Source organism: Mesocricetus auratus, unplaced genomic scaffold, assembly GCF_017639785.1.
Source record: "Mesocricetus auratus isolate SY011 unplaced genomic scaffold, BCM_Maur_2.0 Super-Scaffold_100023, whole genome shotgun sequence".
NCBI classification, from domain to species: Eukaryota; Metazoa; Chordata; class Mammalia; order Rodentia; family Cricetidae; genus Mesocricetus; species Mesocricetus auratus.
The window spans coordinates 28132805-28146827 of NW_024429204.1; the positions used below are offsets into that span (position 1 = coordinate 28132805).

General features: G+C 49.3%; 1 protein-coding gene across 6 annotated transcripts in view; it reads left to right on the plus strand.

Moving 5' to 3' along the window:
* Nucleotides 1–14023, plus strand: part of Tg (thyroglobulin) — a 182412-nt gene that overhangs the window by 32150 nt on the left and 136239 nt on the right. For all 6 annotated transcript variants that reach the window (XM_040730650.1, XM_040730645.1, XM_040730647.1 and 3 more), the window contains exons 18-22: nucleotides 980–1134; nucleotides 1349–1505; nucleotides 3878–4093; nucleotides 9744–9893; nucleotides 12655–12825. In XM_040730650.1, coding sequence (XP_040586584.1) covers nucleotides 980–1134; nucleotides 1349–1505; nucleotides 3878–4093; nucleotides 9744–9893; nucleotides 12655–12825 — 849 coding nt within the window. The remainder of the gene's footprint in view (nucleotides 1–979; nucleotides 1135–1348; nucleotides 1506–3877; nucleotides 4094–9743; nucleotides 9894–12654; nucleotides 12826–14023) is intronic.

Genomic DNA, 14023 nt, shown 5'->3' on the forward strand with positions numbered 1-14023 from the left:
GAGCCAAATGTTCTATGGGAGAATTAACATTATTCTAGGTTGCCCATGGTTACTTGAATTGGAAACAGATATTCAGTGTAGATGCTCTGGCTGCTGAATCAGGGACCGTATGTGATGTACTCTGAGCTCCCTCTTCATCCCATGGTGAGCCCTAACCTCTGCCCATATCCATCTTGACCTCTGTGGTGAATTCCTGGAAGGCTAGGGGTCCAAGACCTGTGCCAAGTGGGCATCAGTGCCTGGGGGTAAATGCAGACCTCTTCCTGCTGCCTCAGAGAACCTGCTCAATGCAGGCAAAGACAAACCCACCTACACACACAGTGTGGCAGCATGGGTTTCTGTCCAAGCCTGACTTGACAGGGCCAGAGTGTGAGCAGCCCCAGCAGACCAGTTTGAACTGGAATGTTACACTTGACCTGCCTGGGGCAGGGGTAGGAGAAGCATCTGGAAGTGGGTACCGGTATCCCGAGACAGCCCTCCATCACAAGGCTCTAGCTGACTGTCCGAGTGTCCAGGGTAGGATTAGCCACAAAGCACTGTGGGTTGTAGAGGGTACTCATCTGGAAAAAACTTGGACAAATAAGTGACCTGTCTCCTTGATTATGACAGGGTGGCCCCAGTTGAAATCAAGACCGAGTCAATCGTCATTGAACACTGAACAGCATTAGGGAACATCTGCCTCTAGCCTGCAGAATCTTGTGGCATGGTGGTGTTCGTTGGCAGAGCAGTATGGGAGATTTTTTTCCAGGGAGGATATCAGAATCTCGATGAAGCACCCCGATTCAGAGGCTGAATCAGCTCAGTGCTTGCTGTGTGGAGTCTAGGCAATTCAGAGCTATGCCAGTGTGCCAGACAGTGTGGGGTACCTCAGGGCATCCGCGCAGATGGGCAGTGCTTGTGTGCATACACTGAATGAGGGGGGGCTCTTTGTACAAAGGAAATTCCTGTCGTCTCAGCCCCCGGCCTCCTCCTCGTGCAGGGCCTCAGCTGTGGCAGACCATGCGAACGCAAGCACACTTCCAGCTCCTGCTCCCACCAGGCAAGATGTGCAGTGCCGACTACTCCGGCCTGCTGCAGGCCTTCCAGGTCTTCGTGCTGGATGAGCTGACAAGCCGTGGCTTCTGCCAGATCCGGGTATGTGGCAGCTTTCCCCACAGGGAGGGCTTGAACTCAGCACCGCTCTCAGGGAGCCTCACGTGGGGAAGAGGGTTTTCAGTACCCAACTCCCCGGGGAGGAGGTTGGTAGAAGACTACAGGAAGTGACATAAACTCCTACGGACTCCTGACACATGCTTGCTGTAGGCAGCCTCTTCTGTGTCCCTAAACCGAGGTGTCCCTCTCCATGCAGGTGAAGGCATTTGGGACTCCGGTTTCCAGCACTGTCTGTGACAACTCCTCGGTTCAGGTGGGATGTCTGACGGCAGAGCGTTTAGGAGTTAATGTCACGTGGAAATTACAGATCCAGGACATCTCAGTGACCTCACTTCCAGATTTGCCGAGCATCGGTATGTCCATCTGCACGGCTGCCTTGAAGAAGCCGGGCAGCCTCCTGGAGCCTCAGAGTCCTCCCTGCTATGAAGCGGGAGTTGGCAGAGTCCCTTCCTATGACAACACAGGAGGATTGTGTCTAGCTCTTGGGAAGAGGTAGTTGTGTGTCAAAAAGCATGTAAAAGTTTGATCCCCTGGAACAGGCAGGTGTGAGCCATCCAATACGAATGCCGGGATTTGAACTCCAGTCCCCTGCAAGAGCAGCAAGTGCTCCCAAGCTGCTGAGCCACCTCACCTGGCAGCAAACTTGACAGATTACTAGATAATTACTAGATAATACTTAGCATATAATAGGTTGATTACTAGAAAAGCAGGAGACATGAAATTAAGGAAGTGGGTAGGGGTGTAGAGTTGATTTGGGAAAAGTTAGGGGAAGGAGTTGGGGGTGATATCAAATTATATTGTATGAAAGTCTCCGAGAGTTAATAACAAATAATATATATATATATACATACATACACATATATGTATACACACACACACTTATGTATATAAAAGCCAGTAAAGTTCTTGTCAGCACTGATAGATAGCATCATAAACAATAGAGAGGCTAGAGACTTCAATGTAGAGGTGAGGAACAGCGTGAAGGGAGATTGGGTGGAGAGAGGGCATCTTCACTGGCTTACAATTTATATACCAACTTCCACTGAGAAAACACCTCATCCCATTGCCCCTGCCTTAAACTTGATGGTTACTCTAGGGATGAATAGAGAAACCACAAAATCCTAAGAAGAAAGGGTAGGGTGAAGTGTGTGAGAGCTACCATGAATGTGTGCCCTGTGTTCTCTGGGCTTGCTAGTAGGGTAGGGACTGACCCACACATTTCTAAGTAGAGTCTCAGGGAGCAACTCCTGTCTCTCCTCTGTCGTTCAGGAGCCCAAAATCCAGTTACCCAGAGTACCTTGAACCTGACCTCTGTTCTAGGAGCAGAAATATCAAAACAAAAACAAAAACAAAACCATAGAATCCAGTAAGCAGGCTACAAGTCTGTCATTTTCTTGAACTCCTGGTGTCACCTTGGCAATAATCTACCTAGCATTATGGATTGGGTTTTTCATTATCCTTCCTCTAAGAAAGCCTGGATAGTTTGGAAGTATTTGATATCGTAAAAGCATGAGATGTTTGTCCCCAGCTTCAACATGAGGATGATGTGTGTAACGTGCATTCTTCCCCCCCAGCTGCCTGGGTCCCGTTGCTGCTTTAGCCCCCAAATAACACACAAGACACTATATTAATTATGAAGCTGTTGGCCATTTGCTATGATTTCTAATCAGCTAGCTCTGGCTTAATTATTAGCCCATAATTGCTAATATATATTTTTATAAGGTCTTATCTTACTGAGGACACAGCCTCATATGTCCTCTCCCCACGATCACAGGGTGACGACTCTCTTCACTACATTTCCCAGAATCCTCCTAGACTCCTAGTCCCACCTATCTTGCTTCCCTATTGGCCAACAGTGCTTTATTCAGCAACATATACACAGAAAGACTCCCCCCATCTCAGTGACAGGTTGCAGTATAGATGTTTTCTACACACGGAGGTCTACCCCAGCCCTTTACACGGAACTCCTCCACTTTCTACTTGGGAAGTCACAGCCTTCTCTAAACTTCACAGAGCAGAAAAAGCCACATTTCCAACAGAAGGCCACACCTTTCATGTGGGCGGCTCTCACACATGCGATACCCCCTGGGAACTTCCCCACCTGTAAATGGAGCATCCCTAGGCTCATCAGCCGATATGAACACCGGGGCTTGGAGGAGATGGGAGAGCATCTGAAGAGTACACCTCAGATCATGGTAAAGCAGGGCCTGTACCAATATGGGTCACATCGGTGCCAAAGAACCCAAGACTTAGATTAGAGTTTGACTTGTGTGTGCATTGTGAGTGTGTGACTTTGGGTCAGCCAACTCACCTTCTCTGAGCCTGGCCTGTCATGTTGTCTAATGAGGGAATGCATGATGCCCATGTGTTCTTTCTGCCAGGGGGTTCTAGGCAGCCCCACCCCTACTATCCTTACTGGCCCTGAGGGGAACAGTGAAGTAACCTCTGTTATCACAGAAATATTAAGCTACACAAAATAGGGATGCTCTATGATATTTTATTGAAGGAGAAATCACTGATGTGAGAAGCCAAGTAAGCCCAGAACCAAAGGTTCACGTGCTGCTCTCCGGGATGCATCCAGAACCCAAAGAGAAAGTGTCTCCTTCCCCCAGCTCTTTCATTACCCATCTGTTCTAGGTACCCATGACCATGCCTAAACAGGCTTGGTCAGCATCATGGTTACGTAAGATCTCTCCCTACACCCTGCCTCATCTGTGTCTTTCAGAAAGGGCTTTAGTGGGCCAGGATCTCCTTGGGCGCTTTGCAGATCTGATCCAAAGTGGCAAGTTTCAGCTTCATTTGGACTCCAAGACATTCCCAGCAGACACATCCTTGTACTTCCTCCATGGGGACAGCTTTGTCACCTCTCCCAGGACTCAGCTTGGGTGCTTGGAAGGATTCTACAGAGTATCAGTGACCAGTCAGGACCCTCTGGGCTGTGGTAGGTACCTGGACTGAAGTCTGGAGCCACAGGGAAGGCCACTGAGCTCTGGGGATGGGGTGGAGACTATCGCCAATGCACTTGTCAAGAAGTGTTTTCCTCTGTTTAGTTTTCATGGGTATCACTCATTAGACATCACTCACAAGGCTCAGCAAGAGGAAGGATCCGGTGTGTGACATTGTCCTTTCTGTTAGGTCTTCCTCAGCTCGAGCCCTGGTACTGGGATCACGGTGGTAGGAAAGCCAGTGTCTACCCTGTATCCTGGCTCGACATTTCTTGGTTTTTCTTGAGGAAGTTGTCATCCCTCTCAATCTGCATATAACCATTTCCCATCCTACTCTATTGCTCATGGAGATGAGAGCTGCAACGCGTTGACTTGGCTGCTATTACTCTTGCCCATGAGCATCTTTGAAGATCATTTTCATGGGAATTCAGTTGCAAAGTGAACGAGAGATGTGTCAGTTTCCTGTCACCCTCTTCATAAAGCACTCCAGACTCAGTGGTTTTATCCTACTGTTCAGTAGGTTGAATTGCAACGTGGATCTCCTTGCCTAGAACCAAGGTATCCTCGGGGCTGTATTTCTCCTAGAAGACCCTTGAAGGATCTGACTCCACTATTTTCTCAAAGCCAGCCACAGTCCCTGGCCCTAGTCTCCCTCTTTCATTGTCAAGGGCAGCAGTCCTGTGGCTTTCCAGACCTCCCTACTTCCTGAACCACACCTCCTTCTGGTTTAAGAGCCATTTCTAAAGACTCCAGCGGGACAATCCAGGACACTTCCATGGCTGAGTGATTCATCTGTTTTAATTTCAGTCTCACCTGTAACGTTAATACCTCTTGGCCTTATAAGTTAATATGCAGCTTCCAGGGATAGGGATATGGTCACATGGGGGTAGGGTAATGGGATCTTTGTTCCATCACCAAAGCTTGAAAGCTTTAATGATGGGATGGAAGCCTTCTTCCTACCTGGAATGAGGTGGAGAATGTTTTTTATCAAGCTGGAGAGAGATGCTCTCTGTTACTTCCCCCATTTTTTTTATATCGGTAGCAACACAGAGCCTATGTAGACTTTCTGAAATTGGTACAAGTTCCTGGGTTTGAACTACATACCCATCCTAGCCCAGAGAGCAGGGGCACAGCCATTCCCAGCCAGGATGTGCTGCAGACTGCGCTTTGCGGTGGGACTTGGCATGTATTTATCTCACAGGAGCTTGGTGGCAGGGCCTTTCCCCATGAGACAGAGATGAAGGTTCTGTTAAACGGGCTTGTGTAGCCTGAGCAGGCTGTCGCCCAAGAGGGACTTGAAGTCACCAAACCCAGTATCAATGGGCAAGGAATCCTCGCTCCTCTTGGGCCAGAACACAGAATCTGTCTGTCCATCTTCTGAATACTTTTGTTCATGTTACAACGCACACAAAATAGAGGGGAAGATGAGACTCCAGTCACAAGTTTCCTCTGGGGTGCTTGATCAATAGTGACTTTCAGATCCTATCACGAGGAGATGTGGGGTTTAGATGTGGTGGCTTTGCCTAGAGGAGAAACCCGGTGTGTATCATGTGTGGCATCAGGATGGGAAAGAATTCAGCAAGACCTCTTGGAAACCACAGAGGGTGCTTGGGGAAGATGCTAGGATCAGGCTTTGCTGTTCTGTCTTACAACCCTTTTATGTAGAGGTCCAGAGGGCCAGTATTTGTGGCTTTCTGGGCCATGCAGTCTGGTCTCAGTAGTTTAACTCAGTCACTGTAGGGAACCGGATGTGACTAGATTCTAGCAAGCCTGGACTACTAACGCGGAAGGCCGGCTGTGTTCGGTTTGAGCACTGCATTTGGGCAGCTTCACTTCAGATGCCTGCTTCTCATCTTTCTCAAGGGTTGCCCACCCAGTCTTTCATCTCCTCAGACAGAAAGGCCAACAAGGTGTTCACAAAGGCAGCAGGAAAAGACCTGGGGTTCCTTCGGTGCTTGTGATTATATCAGAGATCCCTGGTGAGCTCCTTGCGTGTGTGGGCACTTCTGTAGAGTTGAGTGTTCCCCGTCCTATCCCGACTGAGGTGAAGAAGCTGAGGCGTACAGCCTTACACACACTTGGGGCAGCACTCTTTAGTCGGGCACACCTGGCCCCAGCACCTTGTCATCCTGTAGACCAGTGAGGTCACTTGTCCTCCCCTGGAAGCCATGACTTCCTTGATGAGAGCCCACCCCAGTCTGTGGCAGCTCTCGGCGAGTGCCTTGTTATTTGTCGGCAGTATAGATGTGCGAGCCAGGCTCTCTGGGCCAGAGCTTTGCTTCCGCCGTGCACACCACAGCTAACCCCTCTGACAGGGGAGTTCTAGGGAAACCACCCACCCCAGAATCAGGCTTGTCCTTCTTTGGCTCTTCTTCTAAAGCACATCTGGAACACAGCTGTGCAGCTACAAGGCAGAGCATTGTCCTGTGGAGGTGAAGCAGGGTTTTCTTCTCTGTGACCTCCAAGGTCCCTGGTTGTGCATTGTCTTCGGGCCAGAAGTAGATTCCCTCCCAGTGTATGGACAGGGTCATCCTGATCTGGGGACAGTTGCTGCTAGGGAGAAGATAGCATGCTTGCAGTTTTGTCAGGTTGTGTTGAATTCTCTCTCACCTCCACACAGTGATCATGGCTCCTGTGGAAGTCCCTGCTGGCAGCCTCCACTGGAGAAGATCACAGGGGATTGTCAAGATTTTCCACTTTCTGTATGCCTGACATTAATTTTCACCTATATAAATTCCTTCCCCTCACTGCCAATTCTTACAGCAGAACTAGTTCCTATGGACTTTTTCCCTTGAGGCTGTGGCTTTTCCCTCCCTTAGCCTCTTTCACCCATCTGCCTCCTACCCACCTAGGCTTTAAAAATCTAGCTATGCCCTAGCCCCGCGCCACAAGTACAGAGCAGGAAAGGGTGCGGCACCGTCCATGGCTGGACCAGAGGATGGTGGTCCATCAAGGAAGCCAGGGGGATGTGGGGGCAGCGGGTGTTGGGTGGGGTCTGGAAAGGTGAGTAGGAATTGCCGCTGAGATAGGTAGATGGGAGCAGGGTAGCAGTGTGTGTGTGTGTGTGTGTGTGTGTGTGTGTGTGTGTGTGTGTGTGCTTTTGTGTGTTAGGGGCACCAAAATGAAGACTATCCCAGAAACTGGATGGATTAGTATAAAAAGCAATGCGTCTAAAAGCCCCCTGGCTTTATGGACAATGCCATGGCTTCTGTAGCAGAATGGAGTCTGTGGGGACAATGGCAGGAGGCGGCCCCCAAGAAAGACAGGATCCAGGGAAGCATAGACAAGAAGCCTGGACCATCCGCAGAGTGCCACGGGAGAATCTGAGCTGAAGAACGACAGGACCAGGAAGACTTGACAGGGCTTGTGGGAACTTCTCAGAAGGTGAAGGACGGTGATGTCTCCTCAAGGACATTTCCCTCTCTTCACTGACGAGGCTGAAAGATTGGCAGGTAGAACAATGTGACTCAAAGCCCTGACAGCTCTAAACTCCAACCACCCGACTGAGGCATTACATAGAGGGAGGCGCTGGTCGCAGCTTTCGGTAATTCTGGCTGGCAGAGGGACGCGGTTGGCGGTTGAAGGTGAAAGAGATCACGCAGAGGCCATGGTGGACTTCCCGGTCTGGAGGGAAGCCACTTCCTGAGGAAAGGACGCGTGTCCTCAGGGCTGCACCTCACTATCATCCGCGGGAAGTGCTCTTGAGGTGGACATCCGGGACAGCCGCAGTGGGCAAAGAGCACGCATGCTCCTCACAGCGATGGAAGCCTGTGGTCTGATGGTATCTCTCCAGGTCTCACTTTCCCGTCTTCATCAGGACTCTGAGTAAAGATGGCAGGGCCACTTGCATTGGCCAGGAAACTTTTGTTCCCTTTAGTCCTGAATTTAGAGAGCACTTGAAAAAGCAATTGCCCCAACCAGTCATCAATAGCCTGACTCAAAGAAATAACGAAACTCCATGAGCAGGAGGATATTCACTGCTAGGGTGGACTGGAAACCACCAAGTACTGCTCGGTTTCCAAGACATGGCCAGGATTCTGATTTACTCAGAGACACCAAGTGTGCATGCACACCGGGGATAACAACTCCTAGGAGGCTCGCTTTGTGCTTTTTTTTTAAGTAGTTAATTGCCTTGCGGCCAAATCAGAACCGATGTCCATCTCCTGGGGTTGTGAGACAACACACATGAAAACAGCTGGCACCATACCTGTCGTGTGTCATAATTTCACCCTCTCCTCTCCCAAGAGAGTGCTGCAGGAAGTGACGGCTGAGCAGTTCAGGCCCAGCCTTCTCGCCTGTGAGAGGGAATAGATGCTAACTCTTAGTGGTCATATATTGAATCATAGGGCATGCACAGCAGGGTGCCAAGCACACACTGAGAGCTCCAAGGACAGGAAAGAGTTTAGCTCTGCCTTTTACAGGCTAAAACTCAGCTTTGGAAGTTATTTGACGAATTACTGGAGGGAGAAGAGGAAGGTTCTCGTGTTTCTCTGGGGCAGCAGGGTCAGGATGGCGGATGGAGCTCCTGAGGGCTCCGGCTTCAGTGCATCATTAGCCATCTATTGGGGTTCTGGGCCTGTCTCGTAGTAGAGAAGAGAAACGAAGACAGGATGAAGATGTTAGCAGGAAAGAGAGCACTGGGTACCAGCAGATGAGCTGTGAAGCAGGGAGAGGACCACAGTAAGATACCGGCATCCAGGCTGGCAAATTGACAAGCGCTCTTATCCACAGAATTTGGACTTTCTAAAACAATCAGAAGCCAACAGCCCGATAGCAAGAGCCACCTTTAGTGCTGACTTCCGGGTGCTCAGTTAGCCTCACCTTTGTCCCGCATGAGCAGCACTGTTACTGACCGAGCCACAGGGACATCAGCCACAGCAGTCAAGTGAGACAACACTAAGTGGCTAAAATTACTGGAATTGACCGATTGAGAAGGTACCATTTGCACATAGTTCACTGCAAGGAAGGACTCTCTTGAAAGCAAAAATGATTATTATTTGCTGAGTGCACACAGGAGTCTGGTATTAGGATAGACACTGTATGTTCATGACCGCCACACCCCGTTAAATAGTATTGACTCCATTTCCCACAGAATGAAAACGACATAAGAACCTAAGAACCATACAGGAAGTAGGGATCCACCCAATCTGCCTGCACTTTCCACTTGCTGCCACAGCCTTTGGCAGCTAAGATTGGGCCTCCCCTTTCTCATTCACTTCCTGTCAAGCTCATCTCCTTCGCAATCTCAGCTTGGGCTCCCTGGCTGGCCCGATTTGCTCTTTCTCTTGCCATTATTCCTTGGGGGTTTCGCACTTGCTGTTTTTTACTGTCTGACGCTTGCTCCTCCCAACCCCCATATACTCAAGTCTCTAGTGTTGACTTCTCAGAGGCTGTTTCTCGCTAACGTGCCTCTGACTTGTGTCCTGCTTCATTTGGCTCATATCTGAAATCCTGCCTGAATTACCACACCTCCTGCAGGCTATCAACCACTGGAGAGAAGAGCCTGCCTGCCTCCCTTCTTCGTTTTTGAACCCAAGGCTGCCTACTTCTTACTAATCGCCCCCATTGAAATCCTGTACAGCAAGCCCTGCCTCTGACCACAAAGCAAGTTCTCACTCTGATGTCGCCTGTGTTTGTACCCCCTAGTGAAATGCCCCGAAGGAAGCTTCTATCAGGATGGGCTATGTACTCCCTGTCCCGTTGGCACCTACCAGGAACAGGCAGGCAGCTCGGCCTGCATCCCATGCCCAAGAAGCAGAACGACCATCTCTGCTGGCGCCTTCAGCAAGACTCATTGTAAGTTCTTCTGGGGCCACTCTGGAGGAAAAGCCTTTCCACACGGTGGGATGCAGCATAGCTGTTCAGTGTCAGTACTGGACACTTGGAGGTAGAGCTCTCTGCACCCTGGAAACTGCCCCACGGTGGTAGGAGGTTGAATAGCATTGGTATCCCATACCTGCTAGATAGCAACAGCAGCCTCTCCTCCCCCAAGTTATGACAAGCAAACTTATATGATAAGTATAAGATTTCCCAAGTATTTCTTGGGTGGCCGGGGGTGAGGAGGGCTGATGACAAAATTTTCCAGTTTTCGAGAACCACTGGGTAATCAAAGCCCTACTTCTGTGAATCCCAGGCTCCTGGCCAATCACGTTATCTGCAAAGACTCATTCAGTCATCCCAGCTCCTCTCCCAGGTCGATACTATGGCCCACTTTTTACAGGTAGAATGGGGATTCAGATAGGTGAGCTTATTTAGTCAGAGCCGCCCAGATAACTCAGCTGACCTTGGACATTAGTTTTGCCTGAGTTTGAAACTTCTGGCTTTTGTAAGTAGACCTTATCCGATCCTGAAGAGAGTTTTCCCATCTGGATGCATAATGCCCGTGTGACACATGCTCAGTCTTATCTGGCCCTGTGCTAGCCACAACCCCATCTACGTGGTCTCTTGGTGTGTTTTGATACTTCCAGAGTACCAGCTGACTACTCAGAACCACCTGGGTATTCCTGGGTTTGCCCTGGAAAGACCGGTGCCTTGTGGGAAACCTTTTCATGAGGGCCTGAAATTACATCAGCTGGAAGCAAGTTGTTGTTGTTTACAATGTGAATAGTTGCCAGAATTTTTTAGGAAGTGATCATAGGAGGCGAAGTCACCTTCTTTGATAAGGAAAGTTTCCTTGGAAAGAAGAGTCATGCTAATAGGATGGTAGTGCTGACAAACTCAAAATAAGAGGGATTTTGTAGGTAGGAACCTGCCATTCCTAGACCAAACTCCTCAGCACACGGTGTCCTTGACATCGGAGTACTATTTCCCCTTAAACACTGACTCGTGTTGGAGGTGACAGGCATGTCACAGCAGTACTATCTTAAAAGGACATCTGTGTCATGCCCTGCTCCCTCCCTGTAGGAGCGGTTAAGACAGAAATGGAGAAAGCAGAAGGACCTATGGTGGCATTTGTATCAACCAGAGCCGACTTGGTCCGTCCCTCCCCTTGTCAGCATGATGACTAAAATCAAGCAGCGGTCCTTCTCTGAGTGTCAGTCTGACCTCTGTGAGACAGGTCACTGATGCCACATTCCGGGTACACTGCCTGTTGCAGAATGGCTAGGGTGATAAGCACTGATGTTTTGTGGTTCTCAAGATGCGGCATCAGTATGGGACATGTCAACATGGCAGGGAAGAGGTTTAGAGGTGGGGATACATCAACATGGCAGGGAAGAGGTTTAGCGGTGGGGACATGGAGTGGGAGGGATAGAGATGTCAAAGTTGGGTCTCTCTAGCTACTTATTTAATGAGGCCCTTATGTACTGTCTGCACAGAGCCCAATACCTTCAGCCCTCCTCTGCTTAATCTCATCCATCATCTTCAAAACTCCGGACCACATCCCACCGTAACTGCATTCCAAAGGTCAAATTCTACACATAAAAGACTGTGGCTTCAGCACATGATTTGGGGCAGACACAATGTCAACTCCATAGCAAGCAGTGGGGAAATATTTAAAAGTGTGATAGTACCTCTCCCTACACACACACACACACACACACACACACACACACACACACACACACACCCACAGGAACATGCACACTGAGCCAGGTGCTGTGGTGACATCTCTGTGTAGCTCTAGAGGACTGAGCTCTGTCATGAACATTCCTCATTCATCTTCCTGAATCCAGAGCAGGGTTAGTGGATTGATCTACTAACTGGCCAGGTTAGTAGACACTAGTCAGGTGGAACAGGGACTTCCAGGAAGAGGCAGTAGCTTGAACACGGGGACAGAGAGATGTTCATCCCTGGACAGCATGCTTATGTTCATGGAGGCTGAGACAGAGTAAACATTTTAGACACCGGGCAATGCAGTCGGCTTCATGTCCTCCCTCATGGAGCTCCCGACAAGTGGGATGCACGTTGCCGCTAACCAACTCTTCACAGGGTAATAGAAACACTGACCAAGCTTACCGCTGTGAAGGAGTGGTATCAATTCCAGGAAGAATCATAGCATTGGACAAGACCAAGTCGGGGGTCTGGAGATGTTGCCATCTCTCTAGGCAGCGATTTCAAACTATAAGATGAGCGGTGTTTGCAGGCAACAGAACTCTGGTGTTCATTCTTCTGGAGTCTGGAAGCCCTAAATCAAGTTGACGTCAGGTTTGGTGTCCACTGAAAAGACCGCAGAGGATGACTTTCTAAGTGTCCTTGTATGGCAGAGACTGCAAGCTGGCTCCTTTGTCCTCTTTTGTAAGGGCACCAACCCCATGTCTGAGGACACCATCCTCATGATGTTATCCCTTTCCTAAGGTCCCACCTCCTACTATGATCACATTGAAGATTATATTCCAAAGTATGGACTTCACGATCCATATGAAAGGTGTGCTGTGGGTTGGACATAGAGCCTTGTTAGTATGCTATGCTGAGGATGGACACACAAGAGATCTCAGATAGAATGTCTGGGTTACCCATGACTTTGACGTCACCATGGTCCAGGGGTCCTGGAAGTTGGAAGAGAAGGAATAGACCACACAGTGCTGTTACTCATTACTGTGTCCATCTGTTGTTCCAGGTGTCACCGACTGTCAGAGGAATGAGGCCGGCCTACAGTGTGACCAGGATGGCCAATACCAACCCAGCCAGAGGGACAGGGACAGTGGGGCAGCCTTCTGTGTGGACAGTGAGGGACAGAGGCTACAGTGGTCGCAGACAGAGGCTGGACTCTCAGACTCCCAGTGCCTGAGTACGTACTGGTTGTTATGTCTACTGTGGTCGTTGGGATCACAGTCTTCAGGGGCCTACAGAAAAGGATTGCACACAGGTGCCATTCGCCTCCATCTTGCTTAGGGTTTCTATTGCTGTGAAGACACTCAGTTTAGAGGTATAGTACATTGTCATCATGGCAGGGGACGTGGCGGTGTGCAGGCAGACATGGTGCTGGAGCAGGAGCTGAGAGTCCTTACACCTTACCTTTCAGGCAACAGGAAGTGGTCTGTGACATTGGATGATATCTTGAGCATAGGAGACCTCAAAGCCTGCCTTAACAATGACAGACTTCCTCCAACAAGGCCACACCTACTCCAACTAAGTCATACCTCCTAATGATGCCACTCATGAGCTTATGGGGGCCAATTACATTCAAACCACCACAGCCTCCTACTCTATACTAAAAGCTTTTAACTACATAGAAATAGGAAAATGAAGATTTCCTTCACTCTAGATCTGTTACTATGCTTGCTTTTTTTGTTGTTGAATCATCTGAAAATAAGCTTTGGGAATCATAAGACCATTGCCTCTGAATAAGTTAGCAAGCAAAAGAGATGAATTTTCATGAAATCTGAACTGGTGAGACCTCCTCTCTGGCAGGTTTGCATCTGTGCATCTGGGTAGCATTTCTCTCTCAGTTGGGTGCTGTGGAACTATTGGGTATCTGTCTCTATTCTATCTGTCCTTATGGACTGACCAGGGATGACTTGCTCAACCTCTCTGGTCACCAGTGTCCCTTCTCTGTTTTCTGAGACATTATGAGCATCAACATCATCTCAAACATCTACAAATACTCTCCAAGCACAATCTCAGGTCCTCAGTGAGCAGTGGATGAGAGGGTCCCAGTCCTGCCATCAAGTCCTCCCACACAAGGTGTGATGATAAGAGTCTGCAGAGCAGAAGAGAAGGGTGTGGCATCTAGGGTCAGAGTGGATTAGTCCCCAAGGTCCCCTGCTGTACATGTAGTCCGGGAAACTCACTCACCCTCAGTAGTTTCCTCATTTGCAACACGAGGATCTGAGGGCCTCTCTTACAGGGTGTCGGAAACTCCGCTTTGCTACATAGCAAGCACACAAAGAGAGCATGTGAATACCAAAATTAATTTCCACCTTCCTCTCTTCTCTGCTGGCCATGCACTTCTTCATAGCCCCCAGCATGGTGAAGAAATCCAAAAC